Source organism: Phacochoerus africanus, chromosome 9 (genome assembly GCF_016906955.1).
Source record: "Phacochoerus africanus isolate WHEZ1 chromosome 9, ROS_Pafr_v1, whole genome shotgun sequence".
Taxonomy (NCBI): Eukaryota; Metazoa; Chordata; class Mammalia; order Artiodactyla; family Suidae; genus Phacochoerus; species Phacochoerus africanus.
In genome coordinates, this window is record NC_062552.1 from 78,462,427 (window position 1) to 78,487,536 (window position 25,110).

Genomic DNA, 25,110 nt, shown 5'->3' on the forward strand with positions numbered 1-25,110 from the left:
GTGGCCCTAAATAGTTAAAGGAAGGAAGGAAGAAAGGAAGAAAGAAAGAGAGTGAATTGTGTGGAATATTAACATCGATACAACTATGGTTTAAATTGAAGTTGATAAAAATCTGAAGATCACAGAATTCATTTAATTTCAGATCATTTTACCAGATGTTGTATAGTTAATTGCCTCTATCTGGAGGGAGAGTCAATGCAGAAAACCCCTTAATGGAAAAAGTTTCCTCAGCATCAAAATAGGGCGGTTAGAGTCCCAGATGCAGTGTTTGGGTACTGGTGACAGGTGTCTGTCATGCACTGTGCCTCACAGCACAGAAGTAGGTGGCAGAGTCGCTGGGCTGAGATGCTGCAATGTAGAAAACACTGTTTCTTGATGATTTATCCAATGAGGCTTTAATTCTTCCACTTATTTGTTCTCCCTGGTTCGCTTGAATTAACAGCAGAGAAGTAAGCCCTTTCCCAGGATACTGCCTAAACCACTGAAGGAAGTAAATAGCGCTATCGGTGTAACTGCAGTTGAGAACCAAGCCATCTCCCTCTCGGACGCTCAGGGCTTCGTGGCTCTGATTCACATGCTGTTTACTGCTCACCCCTGTTCAGAAAGAGAGCACAGAGAGGGACTCGTGAGCGGCCAATTATTCTTTGGAAACGAATTTTAAGATTCCTTTTCCACTCTCCACAGGAACTCCCAGAAGACCATGAAGGTACAACTCCCTACTCTTCTTTCTCTTTTCTGGGGAGAAATATCAGGGAATCTACCCATTCTCTGCCCATTTCCGGATCCCTCTAACTCACAGTCTAGTTGTAAGCAAAGGATGAACAAATGCAGGGATTTGTCCATCCTCTCCATCACTTGGATTCACTGAGAACTGAATTCTTGCATCTGTAATACTGACAGTCTCACACAGTAAAAGATCTCTTTTGCTGCCTCTTCTGTTCAAACATTTCTACAGGAAACAAGAGAACAGCTCAACCAATCAGAGATAAGGGAGGAGCCTGGACCAACTCCTTCCCTCACAGCCCCCAGAGGGAATCAGTCCTGCTGAGACCTTGATTTCAGACTTCTGGCCTCCAGAACTTGTGGCAATACACTTTTGTTAAGTCATCTGGTCCATGGTACTTGTTATGTCAGCCCTAGCACACCAGTATCCTGGATATGATGCAACTGCGACTCACACTGAGGATGTGACTTCCTTGTAAAGTATGCAGGTGTTATCTGAACTCTTGCTCTAAGCAGCTGACGGAGGACAGTGAAACAAATGGAAGCAATAGATCCCTCTTCCATTGCTTTGGTCTCAAATACTTTCCTTTCTTAGGCTCAAAAACACTCACTCAAGGCCAGGAGCACAGTCACTCCACCACCAGCCTCATGCTTGAAGCAGACACTAGACTCCAGGACCCCTAGCTGAGCCTCTGTGTCTGAACCTGGGCTGTGGGAACTCACAGAGGAGGCACATCAGCTGAGTCATTGGAGCCCAGCCCTTCACTTTGTGGCTGTCACTCCCAGGTCTGGAGTCAGCTATTGAGATAGTAATTCCTTCGTTAACACATCCCCACCCCAAGTTTAGTCATGTCACTAAAACTAGGATAAAACTATGAAATAGGCATCCACTCTCAACCCAGGGGTTCCCTTGAGAGCACTTTTAAGTTTTAAACTCAAAGAGGCTGATTCTCAAAGAGGAAAATAAAAATTGTAAGGATAGGATCCACCCAGAACACTTTTCATGTTGATTTTTCACAACCCAAGAGAAAGAATCGATCTTATTGGTGAACTGATGCTCTGAGGAGCTCAAAGCATTTTTCTTTAAATTCAGGAAAATCACCAAGACTTCTACAGCTTTGAGAGGATGGAGAAAGTCTACCTAAATGACAAGAAAGAGTAAATGAGACTCAGATGTCGAGGATGATATGCTCAAAGTGATTGAGGAGGTTAAGGTCAGAACCTAATCTAGAAGCCAAGTTGCCCTATTCTCTGGTCTCTTAAAATTCCTCTGGGATGGGAGTTTGTGGTTAATAGATGCAAACTATTACATTTACAATGGATAAACAATAAGGTCCTACTTATAGCACGGAAACTACATCCAATCTCCTGGGATAGACCATGATGGAAAATAATATTTTAAAAAGAATATATATATATTCTTACATATATTATAGAATATATATTAATATATAATATATAGTCTCATATATATTATATAATATATATTCTTATATATTCTCATATATATTCTTATATATATCATATATGTGTGTGTATATATACACACACACACACATGGCTGAGTCACTTGCTGTGCAGCAGAAATTGGAACATTGTAAATCAACTAATCATTGTAAACACATGATCCCATGGCCTCAAGGGATCATGTGTTTCTAGGAGGGCATTTATAGACAGCACACCCTGCTATAAAGGGAACAGGAGACTTAGAAATGCACCCATCCTTAGACTCCACAAACCCTGTTCATAACTGGCCTTTCCTCATTCTCTCTGTGCGCCCAGTGGTCCCACACAAAGTGGACCACAGATGAGAGAAAGGAGGGAAATCTGACACTACAAAAAAGAAGGAGGGAGTAGCCTTGAAAATGTTTTCTTGTTATCTTCCAAATTTAAGAGAACTGAAAGAGATTAACATATAGAAAGATTTAATTTTTTCATTACAAATAAAGGAACAAATAGTTAAAAAAATTTTGATTCAACAGTATTCACCATCATTACAATAGCCTTTGTCATTAAATTGGGACTTTCCCCTTTTCACTTTTTTTTTTTTGTCTTTTTGCCTTTTCTAGGGCCGCTCCTGCAGCATATGGAGGTTCCCAGGCTAGGGGTCTAATTGGAGCTGTAGCCACTGGCCTATGCCAGAGCCACAGCAACGCGGGATCCGAGCCGCGTCTGCAACCTACACCACAGCTCACAGCAACGCCGGATCCCTAACCCACTGAGCAAGGCCAGATATCGAACCTGCAACCTCATGGTTCCTAGTCAGATTTGTTAACCACTGTGCCACGACGGGAACTCCCCCTTTTCACTTTTGAATACCCAAAGTTACATAAAGCATTCCACTAACAGCAGGTCTAACTCTGTTAACATGGCAAAAACTGGCACCTGTTTTATACCAAATTTCACCATTCATTAAATCATGGATAAATTTATTGTCGTTGTTGGTGGAAAGTCATTACCTTCTTTATCATTAAAAAAGAGATGTTGTACTTAATCCAAAGAGGACATTGTTTAATCAGAATAAGATGTTCTGAGGTCCTCTAACCACCCCTTACTTGACTTAATACACAATACATGTGTGTTGTCCAACTTTCTGAAAAGCAGTGATCTCCCAGTTAGAGCATTTTTTCTATGCAAGATCTCCCAGTCACTTGAACCAAAATCATCAGGTAACTCACTAAAAAAAGCAGAATCCCAACTTCATGTCAGACCTATGGAATTAGAATCTGTAGCTCAGAATCAGACGTATTTTTTCTTCATATGATTCTTAAATGTACAGCAAAATTTAGGAATTTAAGAAACACTGTCCAATTGCTTAACCCCTGAGTTTGTTTGTTTTCTTTTTAGGGCCACCCCTGAGGCATATGTAAATTCCCAGGCAAGGGTTCGAATCGGACTTGCATCTGTGACCTATGCCACAGCTTGCTGCAAGCCGGATCCTTAACCCACTGAGCAGGGCCAGGGATGGAACCCACATCTTTGCAGAGACTACATCAGGTCCTTAACCCATTGAGCCACAATGGGAACTCTGAGTTTTTATTTTGTTAATCTCATTTTATATTGCCTGCAGCATTTTCTTTATCTCAGAAAGCCCTTCATCTTTAAAGATACTTAAGCCTCAGTTTCCTCACCTAAGGATGCATGAATATTACTTCATGGTTTTTGGATTATTAAATGAATAGGTAAAGTGCTGAGTAATGGCCTTGGCATTTGGTAAGGGTTCAATAAATGATAGTGAAAATAATGATGGTGACGATGAAAATGACGAAATGAGTCAAGCAGAAACAAGAATCCCATGATACTTTTTTGATCTCTTCTCCTGAATACATTGGGAAGACTGCAAAGCTATAAACCCATAGGTTAAAACTGACAAAACCAGATACTGTGGTTATAGGACTACTACCTCTGTCTCTCTCTCCCTAAATCAGGAAGCTTCTACTTCTGCTTCCCTCCTTTGCAGACCTTCTCCCTCTTCCCCTCCCTGCAAGGGAGGGGGGAGGAGGGCTGATTCTGTCATCCAGAGTCAATTTATCTGTAGGAGATTAGTCCTTAGTCTAACTTAAAATGTGGGGCTCCAGACTCCACTCATTCTACTCATATCCCTTGCATTTTTGTCTTTGTCTACCTGTGATAATAAGCATTTCTAAAGAGAGCTAATTTTTTCCCCTGTGATTGGTTACCTTTCTCTCCATTTCACCCAGGATGCCTGAAATGTCATCCTTTGGCCAGCTTGAGGCATGGTCTACATTGGGCCAACTTAAGGTATGGTCTACCTCTCCTACTTATCCTTATAGGAATTCTGAACTTGCTTTTCTGGATTCAGAAGGATGTAGGAAACTGTACTTGGGTCTGAACTTCAACCCAACTTTCCACTGTGGAAGTAATAAGATGCTGAGTCAGCTAAAAGTCTTTCCTCACTTTCCATTTGTATTGAGCTAAAACCTGTAGCATCCTCAGGAATCTTCCTAGTGGGGGGCAGGACAGGATTTGGACATTCTTGGGTGTCTGGCAATATTATCCTATGACATAAAATTCCCAATTCAAGTGGAAACTAGCAAATACTTTAGCTGAATAATAACAACTATGTGATATACCAGATGTGGAATACAGCAAAAGCAGTACAGATCCCTGACTTAGAGTTTTCTGACTGTATAATGGTATGAAACTGACATGCATTCAGTAAAAAATTCAGGAGTTCCTGTCATGGCTCAGTGATAATGAACCCAACTGGTATCCATGAGGATGTAGGTTCAATCCCTGGCCATGCTTAGTGGGTAAAGGATCCACCATTGCTGTGAGCTGTGGTGTAGTTTGCAGATGTGACTCAGGTCTGGTGTTGCTATGGCTGTGGTGTCAACCCCTAACCTGGGAACTTCCATATGCCATAGGTGCAGCCCTAAAAAGACAACAACAACAACAAAACACACTCATATTTTGAAACTTGATCTTTCCCTGGGCCAGTGAAATGCAGTATGATGCACTCATGATACTGGACAGCAGCAGCAGCCACAGCTGCAGTCAGCCACACAATCACAAGGGTAAACAACCGACACACCTGCAACCATTATGTATCCAGACAACCACTCTGTTTTTCACTTTAAGTACAGTGTTCAATAAATTACATGAGATAGTCAGCACTTTGTTATAAAATAGGCTTTGTATTAGATGACTTTGTCCAACTTCAGGCTAATGTAATGTTCTGAGCACTTTTAAGGTAGGCTAGGCTAAGCTATGATGTTCAGTAGGCTAGGTATATTAACTGCACTTCTGATTTAAGATATTTTCAACTTACCATGGGTTTATCAGGATGTAAGCCTGTCATAAGTTGAGGTAGATTTTTAATTAGAGGCAAGTTTATGGACTTAAATACACTTGTTAGGAAAGAAGAAATGTTGAGAATCGATGGTCAAATTTTCAAGACAAGAACTAGAAAAAGTAATGAGCTAAGAGAACATAAAGGTAGCAAATAATAAGACACGAGCAGATAAAAAGCATACTTTACCAGCTTTCACAAGAGATAAATACATGAACCTCTTAACTGAAACTGTAATTTAATAATTATTAAGTTTCTCCCATAAGTGAAACTCTCTGCTTGGATGGCTTTACCTGTGAACTTTCTGAAAACTAAAATAAATAAAATAAAATAAAATAAAATAAAATAAAATAAAATAAAATAAAATAAAATAAAATAAAATAAAATAAAAACACTAAAAACTCTACACAAATTCCTCCATAGATAAAAGGAGCCATGAATTGCAACTTATCTAATGAACCATTGCAAACTTGATGCCAAAATCTGACATAAACTTTGAAAAGAAAGAGTTGAATACCTGTATCACTCAGAAAAATGGAAACAAAATTCCTCACCAAAATAATAGCATAGCGATGCTGTAATATACGAAAAGGATAATACAACATTCCTGGTGCATTTTATTCTAGAAAGTTGATTGAACATTTGGAAACCAATTTAATTTGCAGCACTAATGATTATCATCCCAACTTATAGGGCAAGAGATTTTGATGGGTTGATGTAATTCATTATACATTCATGAAAACAACTCTCAGCAAATTAGAAATCTGAAGGAACTTCCTCAATAATTAGATTAGACAAAAATATTTATCAAAATCCCTGCTGAAATGAGTAGTTTTTCCCTTGGGTTTGGGAATAAGAAGAATTCTATTCAACATTTTGTAGGTGATCTTGGCCAGTGAAGTAGGATTTACGATATCATTTGTGGGGCTCACTGCAAAGTGAAAGTGCAGAACCTCAATTGGGATGGGGAGGTCAGTCTCCCCTTCCCCCAGGTCCACTGCCCAGACTTACAGAGGACCAGTGAGAGGGATCTGAGAGCTTCTGGGCTGATGAACACATACAGGTGCTGGGAAAATGGTCCTTGGAGAGGACATGGGAGCTCAGCATTTCTTGCTACACACCACTCCCTACACACATCTTCCACGCAGAATTTGTCTGTATCCTCTATTATATCCTTTGGTAATAAACAGGTAAAAGTAAGTAAAATGTTTCTCTGAGGTCTGCGAGCCACTCCAGCAAGTTACTTTAAACCCAGGGTTTAGTTTGGTTCTGTTTTTTAACCTTCAATCTTCAGTCTGTTGGTCAGAGGCAAGGTCACCACCTGGGCTTGCGACTGAATATAGAAATGGGGTGGGGGGGAGGTGAAGTCTCATGGGACTGAGGCCTGTGGTATCTGATGCTTTTCTGGGTAGAAAGGGTGAGAATTAACTTAAATGGTAGGACACCCTGCTGGGGTTGCAGGGAACTGTTTGGTACTGGGAAAAACCTCCACAGATTGGGTGACCAGAAGTCTCAGAAGTGTGAGTATTTTGGGTGAGTAGGAAAGGAGACTCACAGGAAAGAAAGAGAGTAGGGAAGAACTGGGGTTTTCCATACATAAAAAGAAAAAATATTTTTATGATACACAGCTTTTTTCATAATGGCACCAAACTGTAAACAATCCAAACAAACCCAGATGTCTATTTCAAAGAGAATGGATAAATAAATTGCTAGATATTCATACCGAGGAAGCCTACACATCAATAAAAAGAACAAACAAGGGGAACACAAAGCAACACTAATGAACTGCAAAGATACTGTTTCAAATGAAGAAAACCAGATATGAGAATATATACTCTGCATATAGACATTAACAAGTGTGAAATTTCATTGAGCTTTAAGTTTTTATTATATGCACTGCATCTCAGTTACAAAGAGAGAGAGAGAGAGAGAGGAGTTCCCATCATGGAGCAGTGGTTGATGAATCCTACTAGGAACCATGAGGTTGCGGGTTCGATCCCTGGCCTTGCTGACTGGGTTAAGGATCAGGTGTTGCCGTGAGCTATAGAGTAGGTCGCAGACGAGGCTCAGAACCCGAGTTGCTGTGGCTCTGGTGTAGGCCGGCAGCTACAGCTCCGATTAGACCCCTAGCCTGGGAACTTCCATGTGTCACGGCAAGTGGCCCTAGAAAAGGCAAAAAGACAAAAAAAGAGAGAAGAAACAGCGAAGACTCAGTAATTTGAAATATTTAATATTTTAAATATTAAGGTAAGAGTACCAGCAGGGAGTGCTCTTGTGGCACAGCAGGTTAAGGATCCAGTGTTGTCACTGCTGTAGTTTTGGTCACTACTGTGATGCAGTTTGACCCCTGGTCCAGGAACTGCTGCATGCCATGGTTGAAGCCAAGGGAAAAAAAAAAATTAGTCCAAGCCATCACCTGAGGATGAAAAGCAGTTCTATTGGGGAGGCAGGACTGGAATGCGTGGAGGAAGGAAACAAAAAGCAAGTGCTATTTGATTTTGTAAATATATGAAAGTATTATTTTGATAAAAAGAAAATTTATTTTTAAAAAGAAGAGAAGAGAAAGTGCTGAGAATCTCAGACAAGGTGGTGCTGAAAGATAAACTTTGGCTTTATCACTAATAAAGCCACTGGAGCTAAGTGAGCGCTTTTCTTGGAATGATGCTCACAGAGGCCAGGTTCAAGGAGGGAGAAAAAGGAGATGGTAAGTACAGACAGTCAGCTAATGTGATTATTAGGAACAAGAGAAATGTATAAATGGGCACTGGTGGAGATGTGAGCTTCAAGAACACGGTATTAAAATGGGAAAGATTCACTTACAGACATGGAACCAGACTATTATAAGAGAATGAAAAAAAAAAAACTTATTTCAGGAGTTCCCTGGTGGTGCAGTTGGTTAAGGATCTGGCCTTGTTACTGCTATGGCTTTGGTCGCAGCTGTGGTGCGGGTTTAATCCCTGGCTCCAGAACTTCCACATGCCATGGGCAAGGCCAAAAACAAACAAAAAAAAACTTATTTCAGAGAAGCATGTGCATTCCTGTGCACATGGAAGTTTTAGAAAACATAACAGGGAAGTGCTGTGTACTTTTTACCTGGTCTCCTCCAGGGGCATCTAAACCAGGAAATGAACATTGGTACAACCCACAGGGCTTATCTAGAAGTTCCCAGTTTTGCATGTAGTCAGTGTGTGTGTGTGTGTGTGTGTGTGTGTGTGTGTGTGTGTGTGTGTGTAGTTCTATGCAATTTTACACATGTTTAGATTCATGCCTGCATGTACACCACACACATAGGTTCACCACCACAATCAAGAGCCACAAATGTTTCATCACCACAAGGTCTCCTCACGCCAGCCCTCTGTAGCCACACCCATCCCCCCCAGTAGGTTAACCCCTGACAATCTATTCTTCAACACTACAATTTCATTATTTTAATAATGTTCTATAAATGGCATTATATAGAAGTAACATTGAGTTTTTTTCACTCAGTATAAGTAATGAAAGCATGAGATCTATCCAAGTTTTGGAGTGTAGACAATCTGCTTTTTTTTCGTTTTATTTCTGAATAGTTTTCTGTGGTATGATATGCCACAGATTGCTTAACCCATGCCTCACCAAGGGACCTTTGGGTTGTTTTCATATTTTGGCTGCTATGAAAAAAAAAAAGGTGTCATGAATATTCAGATACAGGTTTTTATGTGAATATAATGAAACTGCCAAACTATTTTTCAGAGTGCCTGTATCATTTTGTGAGTGATCCAGTTTCCCCATGTGTTTGCCAGAATTTGGCGTTATCGTTATTTTTTATTTTATCCCCACTAAGAGTTGGGTACTAATATTTCAGTGTGGTTTTTATTTGCATTTCTCTGACAGCTAATGATGCTGAACATATTTTCATGTGCTGATTTGCAATCCAGATATCCTCTTTAGCGAAAGAGGATATCTAGATTGATTTTCTTTGCTTTTTAGGATTTTCTTTGCTTTTTAGGGCCGGACCCATGGATATGGAGGTTCCCAGACTAGGGGTCAAACTAGAGCTACAGCTGCCGGCCTACCACAGCTCACGGCAACGCCGGATCCTTAACCCACTGAGCAAAGCCAGGGCTTGAACTTGCATCCTCACAGATACTATGTTGTGTCCTTAACAGCTGACCCACAAACGGAACTTCAGAAATGCATATTTTAAAAGGTTTATAATTAAAATGTATAATTAAAAATATAATGTATATTTTTAAAGATTTGTAATTTTAAAGAATTATAATGTGTAAATTAAAGATTTCTTTAAAAAGAGGAATGTGTCATTATTTCTGTCATAAACTTTCCCTATTTGCAATTATCAAATAAATAGCTCAAAGCAGCATAACTATCATGTAGGCAGAGGACTTCTCATAGCCGAGTGAGAAAACCTTTTATACTTTGAGCCTGTGAGTTTCCCTTTTTCTACTTACTGTGATTTCTCTACATAAAAGTAAAGTTCAAAATATAATACCCAAACCAAACCCCTTCCCAACTTATCAGCCTCTGGAATCCACTGTCGTGTATTACAAGGCAACATTTTCTAGTATCAATCTGGAAAATGGTTACATCTATCATATGATCAAGGGTAACTGTAACCTTTCCTAACATTCACATTCTTTTAAATTTTAAAATTCTCTGAGAAAAATGCCTATCCATCTTTAAGTCAACAAACTGAAATAAAAGATTCTCCTTCCTTGTCCATAACTTCTTTCCTATAGCTGAGCATGTGTTTCTTACAGAGAGGCTATTCTCTACAAATTGTCCCAAGAATGAAAATTACCTCTTTTTGTTCTTACTTATTGCTAAAATTGCATGCTTCCATCTACCTTTTTTTCAGTCACTGTTCCAAGGTCAACTAGTTCACTTCCCCAAGGATGTAGTTCATTTCCTTCCTACTCTCCCCAGGGCAGAGTCTTGATTCTGCTCTCATGGGAAGATTCTGGAAAAATCAACATTACAATTGAGGAGAATACTTGCTGAAAGTTTTCTTAAGGACTGAGAATCCAGGAGCTTAAAAGGGTTCATGAGTGGTATACTTCAGCCCTTGGGACCAGAATCAGGAAATAGGCAAAACAGGTTCATTTTTCTTGTCTTAGGCTAGGACTCCCCATGGTAGGAGTTCTACCCCAAATCTAGGTCACTAGACTTGAAAGATGCCAAGAAACAGAGCAAGTCATGGCAACAGAAAAGATAAATGGTAGCAGATATTCGATACCTTCTGATTGGATCATGGGTGACATTTACGGTATGGGGAACACCTACAGTACAGAGGTCATTTCCCTTGCACCCCAGAAACTAGGATGGAAAGGAAAAGTACCAGGACTCAAAGAGAGCTAAATTAATTGTGATTTTCTTTCTGCCTGGACCTCTTCCCCACTCCCTGCGCATGACCACCCTTAGCTTGAAAGGACTCATCTCTCTAGCCACTGCAAGTAAATACTTGAGCTTGAAATTCTACAATAAAAACTCTAGAGATGAAATCAGAAAAGAGATAATACAGGGGGACATTATCACAGGCTGGAATGAAGAATCACCAGTAAGAGGGACTTCCAAATCCACAAGAAAATGAGTTAGATATATACCTTCCTATAGACTCACCCAGGTAAAGAAGATGGCTCTGTCTATGCCAACAGGAGGAGACATCTCCATCCAATTGCAAACATGGAAATAGTGCCATATGGGAAATCTGTACAAACAGAAAGGGGATTTACGGCACACACAAACAGAAGAATTCTCACAGTGGTGAGAAATGGACAAATACAAGAAGTGACTGATAAATAATCATCCAACAGCAACCATAGGGTAAAAGCTCTGTATCTTTTGATGGTATTGATTCATTTATTCTTCATCCATCAGCAAATAATGTTCAACCACAGTGGGCTATGAAGTCCATGATATACAATAACACAAACATTTTCTGGCCCTGTGGAGTTCATAGTTACAAACATAACAGGCATTTTTAAAGTCTATATATAAGTATAGACATCAATGTAGGATATTAAAAGCATATTGATCACAAAATTTCCTTTTGTCTTGGACTTTGAAGAGAGCCTTCAATGTATGAGAACACATGGAGAGAGCCCACCATACATGCTTGGGGACACTCATAAAATATGTATGACGCCCATTTTTTTTTTTTTTACTTTCCTTAGCCTATTAGCCACAGTAATGATACATGAGAAAAATGATGATTCATTAAAGAGTTAGAATTGAAGTGAAGCTGTAGTGGTGTGGCTTTTTCAATCCTCCTCAAGACAACTTACAAGAGATTCAAAAGATTGGCTCAAGAGTTTGAAATGAGTCCTTTGAAGCTTGGAGGATTTAGAGGGTCACACTAGGTTGCAATGGCAATTTCTCTCCCTTTGCTATGTTTATGCTCAGAATTCTGATTATTCTGTTATTTTTATCTCTGTATATACATGACAGAAAAGTGACTCGTACTCTTTAAATTGAGCAAAAGGCTAGAAAAAGTGATGGTGAGGCCTGGTACAGAGGCATATAGCATGAGTAAAATGTGTGTGTGTGAGAGAGATGGAGCAGGGGAGAGAAACATAAGGAGAAGAGATAGCCTAAGGCTAAACCTTGCAGATTTCTAACAGTTAATGACTGGAAGGGAGATGAAAGTGTTTGCAAGACTCAAAGAGGAAACAGCCCAAGAAGTAGGTACAAATCTCAGAGAGTTTTGTCAGAGAATCCTAAGGAAGTGAGGGTTTAAAGCAAAATAGTCTCAATTCATGTGTCAAAACTTTCTAAAGGTCAGCTCTGATCAGAACAGCAAATTTCTGTTGACTTACAACACAGAGGTCATTAGCACTCTTGGAGGGTTTAACTGGTGGAGGAACTAAAGCCAGATATAAGCATACCCTTTAATTCAGAAATTCTAACATATATTCCCAATAGCAGTGTGTAAATCTGTTCACCAAAGAATATTCATAATAATGCTATTGACTGGAAAAAATCCAAGGAACCATTTAAGTTTATGGCTAAATAAACTGGGATATATGCACACAGCAATAACACTAGGGAAGCTAAACGGTACACAACATACATGAGTTGAAATATGATGTTAAGAGAAGAATCCAGACAGAAAAAAATCCAAACCATATTATTCTATCTGTGTAATGTTCAAAAACAGACAAAACCAATCTGTCTGTGGGATTGTGGTTTCCTTGGAAGGATGGTAGTGGCCAGAAGGGGATAGAAGGGGCTTCTAGAGAGCAAAACCACAAGCAAGAAAAAAACAGCAGACCCAGCTCCCATGTCTGGGAATTCCTACATCTTTCAAATTAAGCTTCTCAAAGTCCCTTATTCAATACCAGGAAAGATGTGAGGTGCAGTGACAAGCATCAACTGTAGCAATACAGGTTGCAACAGGAAGTCATTTAGGTTTGAGGTCTTCTAAGTTTTATACCTTTGCTAATCACAGTACCTAGAGATACTACATTTATTGACTTCCATTTCCAATCGGATGTATCCTGTGTCCATAAATTCTGGTTTATTTGCAATGAATAATCTAGAAATACCCTGGATGTCCTGCTAAGGTCAATTTGGATAAGAGCTTAGTACAGAATAACACCTAAAAGCTCCTCTTTAGGAGTTCCTGTCTTGTGGCTCAGTGGTAATAAACCCGACTAATATGCATGGGGATTCAGGTTCAATCCGTGGCCTCACTCGATGGGTTAAGGATCTGGCTTTGCTGTGATCTGTGGTGTAGGTTGCAGACACACTCGATTCTGCTTTGCTGCAGTTGTGGGTAGGCCGGCAGCTGCAGCTCCAATTTGACCCCTAGCCTGGGAACTTCCATATGTGTGGCCCTAAAGGGCAAAAAAGTAAAAGCAAAAAACCTCTTTATCTTTGAAGCATAAATGTAAGTACTGAAACCACAAAGAGGTCAGGTCAGGTGACCTCAAAGGAGGCAGAAAATCAGTTACACGCACACTGTGAAGGCATTCTTTCCCAGATGGCATTCATTCACTTGTTGGCAAAATAATCTGATGGAGATATTAGAAGAATTAGAGTTGTGAGACAATCGAGAACTTTTTGAATAAGTGTTATGATAAGAGAACTCATTGGTTAAGGAAACAGGGTATCATTTGGTGATATCAGGGATTAAGTAGAGATTAGAGACCAAGATTTTACAGTGGCTTCAGTTGGAGCTGTTATGCAATCTTCTCCAAAATGTCCTAGAAGAGTCCTCACACTTTAAAAGCACAAATAAATTGAAATACTTTTTGAACAAGATAGGCCATTGAATATTTTGGGTCTGATATTTTATATTTTTTGCCAAATAAAGTTAGGAAGATTCTTTTGACTATTTCTCACCAATACTTTCTCCTGCACCAGATTCTAGGATACATTTTTCTTGTGTCAAATCCTTGATTTATTCCCTTATATACTACTTGTACCTATGTTCTTCATTAAAAGTTGTTTCTGGAGGACTCTACTTACTATCTTCCACCATACTTTACAAAATTATCTGTTTTACTAGTTAATTACTTGATAACTGGCTACATAATTTTATTGTTTCTCTCTCTCTCTCATATGCACACACATCCACACACACACTTTCTTTTCTGGAAAGTTGTTCTGTATTGGGATATTGCTACTTGTACCATGGGGAAAGAAAATCCCACACAAGGTAGATGTCTTTCTTTTGGGAATTCCAGATAAAAACAAGTTCACGAGGTTAATTTTCACCTGGTATAATCCAACAATAGCACAGAGACATTCCCTTTTTTGGATGTTATAATGACAGCTAGTCTGCACATCTGTGGTGTAGAATTGCCTGAAACTGAAGCCATCTGGAGTCATTAGGAGCTAAAGAATAGAGAAAAGCCTTCATATAAGAGAACTTTGTGGATCAGGGCAAATATGAGTGTTTAGTAGTTGCAAAGTGAAAATGTGCTCTGCTCCAGGGTCCCAGAGATGATCAGGGGGCCCATACCTGAAAGGCTTAAAGGGAAACTCCTATTCAACTCCTGGGGATTATCAAGGCGATCATCAAACACATGTGTGTTCCTGTCAGCATTGTTACCTGTGAGTAAAACAATCTAAAAAGCTAGTGAGATGGGAGTTCCCATTGTAGCTCAGTGATAAGGAACCCGACTACTGTCCATGAGGATGTGGGTTTGATCCTTGGCCTCGCTCAGTGGGTTAAGGATCTGGAGTTGCCACGGGCTGTGGTGTAGGTTGCAGATGCAGCTTGGATCCCTCTTTACTGTGGCTGTGGTGTAGGCTAGCAGCTGCAGCTCTGATTCGACCCCCGGCCCAGGAACTTCTATGTGCCATAGGTGCAGCCCTAAAAAGAAAATAAATAAAAATTTAGTAAGATGGAATTCACCCAAAAAGTATTATAAAATCATACATTGGAATATTACCATTAGAATGTGTGATGTTGATCTGTAAATAATGTTGTGACAATAGTTACTTCGTGTCCCATTGGGTCAAAATACAGAATATAAGACATCCTATAAGATATGATTCTATAAGAGAGTTTTTCCTGACTGGTAGAATTTTTGAGTTGTTTTGTTTTAGCATTCCTTCTTTGGCTAGTCACTTTTTTCTACCTTAAACATGCATAATTTTGTCGTTACATATAGAGAATGTGATCAGGTGGTGAGGTTAGTTCTGAGCAAACTAAAAAGCTTCATTTTACCTTAGTGTCAAGACTTGTGGTGACACTGATTCTCTGTACATCATTCCTAGTCATTCATGAGGATCCAAGAAGAGCCATTTCAGAGATATTTCAGAACTAACACAGTGGTCAGACTTAGAAATGAATAAAATATCTGTGCGGTGAACTTAAAAGTCTAACAATTCAGGTGCAGATTTGGCTAAGTATTACTGAATTTTTTTTTAAAGCCAAGTCTCTTACATTAAGATGTAATCACCACAACATTTTAAAGATTATCTTGCTGCATGATCTACTTCAAGGAAAAGAACTGCAGCTAAAGATGCTTCAGATGAATAACACTGTTAGCTAAGTTCTCTGAGCCAGAAAGAGGGCATTTCCCTTAGAGTGAAATTTCCACTTCTCATCCTCCTTCCCCAGCTGACAGAGCCCCTGCCTTCTGTCCTCACGGAGATTCTCCACCAGGTGTTCATAGCTGGGGAGTCAGGTTGAGATCTGAGGTTTCTATTGAGCTCCCACAGGCACCCGCATCACTGTGGTCTCTCAGAGCGCAGAAATACACTGCTGAGTCCTCGAGTTGTGAGGCTGAGATGGTGAAGCTGATGGAACTGACTTTCTTCCGGAAGTTCAAAAAATATCGACCTTCTGTTTTATTTAGCTCATTGTAAGACTCCTGATGAAGTAGGAAAATCATTTCCCCACTTGGTGGTTGTTTGTACCAGAATAAATAATAACTATAACTACTACCCTTGTATGCACAGTCCAAAGTTACAGCCTCCTTCTCCAGCACAGACATTTCTGGCTGATCTTGAGTCACGTTCTGGGCCTTGATGGATCCTAGAAGACAGACGAGAGAGAGAGAGAGAGAGAGAGAGAAATAATGAATTAGGCTGATTCTCCTGGTGGTACCCAAAGGCTGCAAGAGCTGCAAGGAGTAAATGCCACGACTAAAGAGTTCCGATTCCCCTGCCCATTAACCCTCCTAAACCCACCAGACTATAATAACCTGCTCTACCCCCAAACATGGGGCTGAGCGGAGCTGAATCTGTTGTGACCATCTTTACCAGCCTTACCGAGGCAGGCAGAGGCTATGAAAACTCTCAGCAGCAGGTCAGGGAGCTGCATGTTGACAGCTCTTCCTCTGAGTGAAATGTGCTGTGCTCTGTCTCAAATTCAGGTCTAAGTGTCTGCCCTGTATCTGACGGAGCACATATCCAATTGCTGCACAGTGAAATGCTTCTGCACCAGAACAGGAAATGGAACTTGGTGACAACAGGTTGCCTGTGTCATGTCATGGCTCGGTGACTTGGTTGGTGATTCTAACCTGCCTTCTGAGACTTGTAATTAAATTAACAGTTGTATCAGGGCTGCAACCATTTGCCATATTGGACTTAAAAAGTTTCATGATGAATACTATTTATTATGATTATAGCGACCTCTGAGAACAAATTGTCATCCACATTTTTGTCTGGCATTTTTTTTTCGGTCTGCAGCCAAAATCTATAGTAAAATAAGCTCACAGATTTTTCTTCCAGACAGGAAGATAAAACAATTCACTCTCAATCATCATAATTTTCTTCCTACACTCCAAGGCATTGGTTCCTGGGGAAATTTATAGCAGATAAAGTTCTTTGGCTGCTTAATGCTATCACAGCAAGTTTCCTGATGGACAAAATGGGTCCAGCTGTACATGTCTAACAGCAATCAATAATCTAGCTAGAAAAATCTTGCTTTCAAATATTGAATCTAGAGCCCAAAAGAGTACAAACTCACCAGACTGTGCGTTCTTATTCCCTTAGGTCAAAAATACAGCAATTCAAATTTTTCAAATGCCTTTTCGTCCCACTGTGGTAGAAGCTCTGGCTCAAAGGCTTTCACTGGGACCAGTACCTCAATGGCTTTATGTCTTGGCCACATGGAAGTCGGCATCTGATTTGCTTGGCCTCCATGTGCTGGTTTATGATTGTGATTTATCTCATGCAGTTGTTTATCACCTATTTCTTTTCTCTCCCCTAAATGAGTATATTAATTTCATGACATCTAACGTCCAGGTTACATTTGGAGACAACAGAATTTGATAAAAGTCAGTCTGGAAAAGAGAGGAGTCCTTCTGGTGGAACATGGGCACTGCCGGGAATCAGAGCTTGGGTTTTCTTGAAGATGCGACCTGCAGAGCAACTGCCAACCACCTAGGTTCCTAGGAATTAGCCCTGAGTTTTGGTTCATTTTCCAGAAAAACTCTAAAGTCAACCCTGCCCAAGAAGCAAATGTAATTCTCACTCCTGAGGCTGCTAACTTCAGCCCTTCTGCTCCCCTTGGGTTTGTGCTCGGCTCCCCCTGAAGCCCTTCTCACTGTGTCCCTCAGGGCACAGTAGTACACAGCCGAGTCTGATGTTTGCACTGAGCGTTTCTGCAGGTGGAAGGTCCTGTCACTCTTAACAACAGTGGCCTGAAAACCGTGATGCTCTCCCCTCAGGTTTGCGGTTGACCCCTTCAGGAGGAACTGAGGAGCTTGGTTGAGATACTGAACGTACCAGAAAACATAGAAATCTGAATAGGTGGTCTGGTAAGTGCAGTTCAGGATCATAGTAGCCTCCTCCTGAAAGAATCACTGGGACTTCTGTCTGGTTCACTGAGTCTCCGCTGGTCCCTCCTAGAAAAGAATCACTTTGTTACGTTAGAAATGTACAGAAGGAGAGGTTTCAACCATAGAGGACAACTAAAATCTAACTATGATTATAGAAAAGTAAAAAATCATTAACATTTAGGATAAAATATTACTTACTGAATACTAAGAAGATCATAAGAAGCGAGTGAGTGACAGAAAGCATGTTGGCAAAAGTAAATGATACTTTCTCCCCAGAATACACCATGTCTAATAAGTATAGTCTCCTGGTGGATATTATAGAAAATCCTCACTCAGAAACTAAGAGCTCCTTTTTGCACAGCCACAGTAAACTCTTCTTGTGCCTGCAAAGTAGGCAAGTCAAACCAGCAGCACCTAAAGAAAAACGGGAACCACATCTGAAGGAAGCCCTGCCCCCTGTTGGCCATTTTACAAATTGCACCACACCCATGCCTGCCCTACTCCTCCCTGTAATAATAGCCTGAGAGATAAAAGAGAATGAGACAGACTCTTAAGAAGAGAGTCCTAAAAACAAGTATGCTTAGTGAAACATTCAGTTACTACTTCTATCATTTTATGCATCGTTCAGGTATCTATGGGTTTCCAAATAATCCCAGACACAACTTTAAGTGGAAGAGTCAGAGGTCTTCCCTGCCAATGTCACCATGATTCCCATGGGTCAGTGAAGGATCCCTCTGCATAGAAAATGCTCCCTACTTTCCTCCAGTCCTTTACCTGAATTATCTCTATTCATCCCTCAATTAACATTATGTAACTGGATTCTCAAATAATTTGGGGATGAATGATAAGATTTCCCTCCCCCCATTACATGGAATGATCTATCTGTAAAGCACAATAAAAATAAGTTATTGTGACTTCTGCTTCACTGATAAAGGTAGACTTGACCTTCCAACTAGAAAACTGGACAAGATAAATGGAACAATTTTTGGACATTGGACTAACAAAGCATGAGAGAAGGAAACAGATGAGATGAGCCAGAACATTGTCCAATTTACATCGTGGAGGCAGACTCTAGGCACCAGTGCAGGAAGGATTTCCCAGAAAGAGCCCAGTTGTCTCACTGTGAGATTGAGACAAGGTAGGCATTTGGGGGTCATGAAGAAAATTTGTGGACCAGGGGACCAGAGAGGAGGGGTAAATACAGAGAGAAGGAAAGAGAGAGGAGAGCTTGGGGTTACTTTGAGTGTTTACCTGAGGATTTATCTGCAACAAAAAAGGGGAAAATCACTGAGTCTGATGAGATGCCTTGAAAGGGTCTCTTTTGGGATCCCTGGACCACACCTGGATGACAGCAGCCTTACACATCTAGCCTTGTGAAGGATAGGTAACCTTATTAGGCAACTAGGTCTAGAAAACCAACTATTTACTTCTCATAGCTTGTTTCTAGTCAACTAGGTATTTTCTTATAGAAAGTCAGGTTTAGATGCTTAAAAGTATTAGCCAGGATCTCTTCATTCCAGGGGTATGTGCATGGTATTTATCTGTCCCTTGTTTACTTGTCTTATGAGGGAATTCAGGAATTTCTAAGGCAAGCACTGTTTGCTCCATGTCTGTTAGCTTGTTTGTCTAGTTTCCTGTGTAATTATTTATGCAAATGAAACAAAGAGAAGATTCAACAGGGTCATTTTCATAGCTTGTTATTTCTCTAGGATTAAGTTTACTTTACGCAAAGTCCTGTTGTATTAAAATAAGAAATCAAAACATTCTTCCTTTCTCGGAGTTCTCTTGTGGTGTAGCAGGGTAAGGATCCAGCATTATCAGTGCAGTGGCCTGGGTCACTGCTATGGCACAGGATCCACCCCTGGTCTGGGAACTTCGACAAGCTGCGGGAATGGCCAAAGAACAAACAAACAAACAAAAGTTGTTCTTTGCTCCAATTATTTTAAGGCTTCAGTCTTGGTTGCTGCAGAGAGCTGTGATGTTGCCTTACACAGGCTCTCAGGGCAGCACTGGCAATTGAAGAACAATGGCTGTGAGCAGAACAGTTGAACGTAAGAAGCATCTTTGTCAAATGATGAATCTTCACCTACCTAGATTTTTCACCAGTTAAAATTAACTTTGTTTTAGTTCTAACATGAGGGTCTTAGGTAGGGTTGTCATGCTGGCAAGATTCTCAGGCTAAACAGATCTACTCATTGCTCTTAAACTAGATAGATAGATAGATAGATAGATAGATAGATAGATAGATAGAGAGAGAGCGAGCTTTTGTTTAGGGCTACACCTGCAGCATATGGAAGTTCCCAGGCAGGGTTTGAATCAGAGCTGCTCCTGCAGGTGTACACCAACAGCCACAGCAATGCAGGATCCGAGCCATGTCTGAGACCTACACCACAGCTCAAGGCAATGAGGATCCTGAACCCACTGAGTGAGTCCAGGGGTCGAGCCCACATCCTCGTGGATACTAATCAGATTCACTTCCCCTAGGCCACAACGTGAGCTCCCGTTACTCCTAAACCATTGTGCAAGATCAGGAATCCCTAAGCTCAAGCATTCATTTGGGATTTACAGAGTTAGCCACAATGTGGAACCCTCTGGAAGAAACACATATATCAAAAGCAGACAGGATTCCTATCTCGAATTGCTTTCAGTGAAGTGAGGAGCAGGTAAATAAAACAGATCCTATGCTCTGGCTGGTGAAACTCGGCCAAACACCCAATCCTGGTCTGAACTGTAAAATACAAGCACTAGCTTCAAGGTCACACACATTTGTCAATGAACTATGTGCCATGGGCATTTTCCTTAACAGCTTGTGGAATATTTCAGCATGTATGTCTCGGAACAGACCTAGTGTCACTTCCTTGGAATTCTGTGCCATCTGGAGGAAAGAGGCTGGGCTGAGAAGAGAGGCATTTCTGAGACGAGCTCTTAGGTTCCTCTTAAACTGCCCTGGCCTAGAGTCCTCTCTGTCCAGCAATCCAAGAATTCCAAGGATCCTGGCTCTGAGCATCAGAGCTGGAAGTACCCTGAGGATGCCTCCAGCATGCCAGAGCAGAGATAGAGAAGAACCCCCCTCCCAGGGCAGCTCACAGCCAGTCCCCACCTGTGCCCTCTGGGTTTGTGCTCAGCTCCCCCTGCAGCCCCTCTCACTGTGTCACTCACGGCACAGTAATACACAGCCGAGTCTGATGTTCGCACTGAGCGTTTCTGCAGGTGGAAGGTCTTGTTACTCGTATCCAGAGTGGCCTGGAAACCTTGCTCCTCTGCCCTCGGGTTTGCAGTTGACCCCTTCAGGAGGAGTTGAGGAGCTTTGTTGAGATACTGGACGTACCAGAAAAGATAGTCCGAATAAGTGGTCTGGTAAGTGCAGTTCAGGGTCATAGGTGCCTCCTCTGGAAGAACCACTGGGACTTCTGTCTGGTTCACTGAGTCTTCCTTGGTCCCTCCTAGAAAAGAAAGACTTTGTTACATTAGTGTTGTACAGAAGGGGAGGGTTCAGGAAGAGAGGACAACTAGAAATTAACCATGATTAATACAGGAAAATACAAAACCATGAGCATTTAGGAAAATTGTTACTTACCGATGATTAAGAAGATCACAAGAACGGAGTGAGTGGCAGGAAGCATGTTAACAAAAGAAAATGGTCCTTGCTCTCTGGAATATACGGAATCTAACAAGGCTAAAATCCAGCGAGAGCCTCTATAAACAAACTCCTCCCTCAGAAACGGCGACCCCTCCTGCACAGGAGCAGGCATCTATCTATCTGCCTTGTGGCTGCCAAGCAGCCTCTGAGTACAAACCTGAACCACATCTGAAGGAAGCCCTGCCCTCTGGTGGCCATTCTGCAAGGTGCACCACACCCAGGCCTCACCTATTCCTCCCCATGTGACAGCTTAAGAAGTGAAGAACAGGACAGGACTCTAAGCAGAGAGTGCTGACAAGTATGTTACATTAATGAATGAGCTCACATCACGCCTCCTAAATTACAAAACCTGTCAAGAATGTGAAATGTTCAGGTAGTAGCAGGGGAAAAAATACATATATATATATGTGCAGACATTATACCTGTGTGTAAACAAAAATAAATTCAGAAAATTCTACTCGGTGCCTAAATAAAAGAATTCCTGTGAAAACCCAATATATGCATTTCTCAAATACCCCCTCAACTTCCAAAGCACATGCTTTACGTATGGTAGAAATTGGATTAGAGAAAAATCCTAAAAATATAAAACTGTGGAGCCAAAGCAGTATCAAAACAACAGAAGTGCTATTGAAAGTACCAGCAGAGTTCAATCTTCAGTGGCATTTGTCCTTTGCATCATAGTCATCAAATTCTTTGTAGCCTTAAATAATGGGACTTATGGTCACTGCTCTAGATAGAGGTCCGTGAGAGCAAGTAATTTCCAAAAGAGGAGTTGCATCTAATTTTATTTTATTTTATTATTTATTTATTTTATTTTATTTGTTGGGCTGCACTTGCAGCATATGGAAGTTTCTGGGCTGGGGTGGAACAAGAGCTACAGCTGCCAGCCTACACCACAACAATGCAGGATCCAAGTGGCTTCTGTGACCTACACCACAGCTCATGGCAACACCAGATCCTTAACCCGCTGAGTGAAGCCAAGATCAAACCCTCCTTCTTACGGATACTACTCAAGTTCTTAACCCACTGAGCCACAACGGGAACTCCTCATCAAATTTTAAATGTAAATGTTTGTCATAAATCAATATGTTTAACCCTAGATATGAAGATAGACTCACATTCTTTTTAGCCTCTCTCTCTGCTTTACCAGGTAATTTTAACTTGAAAACCTGAGATATGTTGAAGCCACTAAAATCACTTCTGCTGAGACTAGATTTAAGGCTTTTTTATTGTGAGAAAATTGCCTCTGGTAGTTTTTTCTTTGGCACAAATTATTAATGTGCTTAGAAAAATCAGAGAACCAATGAAATGTCCCCATCATACGACATCATACCTGTATTTGCTAATTGTGGGGAAAAGGGCCTGTTTCCCTGAGACATACACTGTAGCAGAACAGAAAATGCTGTGTCCTACACCCTCAGTGAGGAGACACATTTGCCACATCAAGTATTTTTGTTTCTCTTGGAAAAACACAGTCCCTGTTTCCATGGCAAATACCTGTCTGTCTCCTGAAAACAGCCAGGGAGGCTCAGCCGTGGCCCCTAGAATAGCCAGGCGGTTCAAGCAGAGAGTGTGTGAGCGACTTTATGTCTCAGGAACATAAAAGAGAGGGACCGCCTTTTTTGGCTGCAACATATATACTCCTGTGATGGGCAGCTGAGGAAAGTACAGCTTGGATTATTGCATTACATTCTTTTTCATCAAGTGAAAACTTCCCAATCATGAAATCTTAGAATGTGAGCATGTTCTGGGGAAGAGCAGACACATTTCTTGACGGGTCTACCCCCAGTTGCTCAGAGTACTAGTCATGCATCCGCTTTAGGTCCTAGCCCCAGCTCTGCTCCTCACTGGCTATGTGCCCTCGATGAGGTTACTTAGCATCTCTAGACCTCAGGTTTGCCATCTGTGGAGTGGGAGTGTGATCCTGTCTCCCTAGAGAGGTGTGTGTGAGGGGGAAATGAAATGCTTTTCCCATTATCCATAAAACAATTGGGGCCACAAAGTTCGGTGGGTGAATAAGGTGATCGTGAAAGAAGCATTATTTTCAGATGTTTGTGTTACTTGGATGCACTGTGTTCTAAGATCCTAAAGCTGGACTCTGTCACGTAAACTATAGTCCCAGCATTTCTTCAAATGACTAAAAAATACAAGTAGGTGCTCAAAAGATTTTCTTGAATCAACATAGGTGCATCTCAGGCCATCGTATGTTGGTATAATTCATCATTTATAATATTTTTTCATGTATTTACTCATTTCATACCCATAAGGAAATGCTGGTATCAAAGAAAATGAAGCAAAGCAAAACAAAACAAACAAAAAGCCTACAGGTCTAACATAAAATGTATTAGAGTTTAGGAGTTCCCATTGTGGCGCTGTGAGTTAACAATTCAACTGCAGCAGCTTGGGTCACTGCAAAGGCCCGGGTTCTATTCCTGGCCCGGTGCAGTGCATTAAAGGATCTGGCACTGCCACAGCTGCAGCATAGGTCACAGCTGTGGCTCCCTTTCAGTCTCTGGCCTGGGAACTTCCATATGCTTGTGGGAGTGACCATAAAAATATATATATGTGCCACATCAAGTATTTTTGTTTCGGTCAGAAAAATACAGTCCCCATTTCCAGGGCAAATACCTGTCTGTCTCCTGAAAACAACCACAGAGGCTCAGCCATGGCTATACATATTTATATAATGAGAGTTTATATATACTAGAATTTAGAGTAACAGAGCACTTGCACATGGATGCTCATAACGGCATTGTTCATAATGTCTAAAAAGTGGAAACAACTGAATGAATGGCCAACAGGTGAAGAATAGATAAAGAAATCTGGGGTTTTCAGACAGTGGACTGTTAGGCTGCCACCAGAAGTAGTGAAGTACTGTTACCTGGACAGACCTTGGAAAGATTCTACTGTGGGAAAGAAGCCAGGCACAAAAGGCCAGACACTATATGACACTCTTTCCATGAAATGCCCGGAAGAGACGAATCCATAGAGACAGGAAGTGGCTTAGTGGATGCCAGTAGCTGAGGGAAAGGGGGTCTGGGTGATGGCTCAGGGGCTCGGTGTTCTGGAACCAGACAGTGAGGACAATTGCATGCTCTGTGAACACGCTAAAAACCACTCAGTTACACGCTTACAAAGATGACGTTTATGATCCGTGAATTCTCTTAAGCAATGCTGTGATTTTAAAAGGGGTAAAATGTTTTAAGAAATAGAAATGAAAGAACAAAACTAATAGAGGTGAAAATACTCAAATTAATAATAGGTGAAGGGAGTTCCCACTGTGGCTTGGTGGGTTAAGGATCTGGCATTGCTTCAAGTGCTGCCGATCACAGCTCTGGCCCATGTTCAATTTCTGCCTGGGAACCATCATATGCTGCGGTGGTAGCCAAAAAGTTAAAAAAAAAAAAAGATTAAATGCTGGGTGAAAGAGGCCTATGTGTAAAACACCTGAAAATATCAAGACAAAAATAAGACAAATATATTTCACTTTTTAAAAATGTTTTGAATGAGTTTTATTTTTCCCATTATATTTGGTTTACAGTGGTCTGTCAGTTTCCTACACAGCAAGGTGACCCAGTCACACACATAATATACACATTCTTTTCTCACATTATCCTCCATCATGCTCCATCACAAGTGACTACATATCGTTCCCAGTGCTATACAGCAGGATCTCATTGCTTATCCACTCCAAATGCAAT

The 25,110-nt window shown here is 40.9% G+C and overlaps 3 gene segments (V, D, J or C); all 3 read right to left on the reverse strand.

Annotated features, from left to right (window-relative positions):
- Window positions 1–179: 179 nt before the first annotated feature.
- LOC125134962 (T cell receptor alpha variable 21-like) lies at window positions 180–900 on the reverse strand. The segment is given in 2 exon segments: window positions 180–594; window positions 798–900. Coding segments are annotated over 2 exon segments (357 nt in total).
- A 14,751-nt stretch (window positions 901–15,651) lies between these two features.
- LOC125136668 (T cell receptor alpha variable 19-like) lies at window positions 15,652–16,307 on the reverse strand. The segment is given in 2 exon segments: window positions 15,652–16,019; window positions 16,256–16,307. Coding segments are annotated over 2 exon segments (420 nt in total).
- On the reverse strand, window positions 15,962–21,547 carry LOC125134940 (T cell receptor alpha variable 18-like). The segment is given in 4 exon segments: window positions 15,962–16,019; window positions 17,717–17,835; window positions 20,870–21,212; window positions 21,347–21,547. Coding segments are annotated over 3 exon segments (588 nt in total).
- Window positions 21,548–25,110: the final 3,563 nt, after the last annotated feature.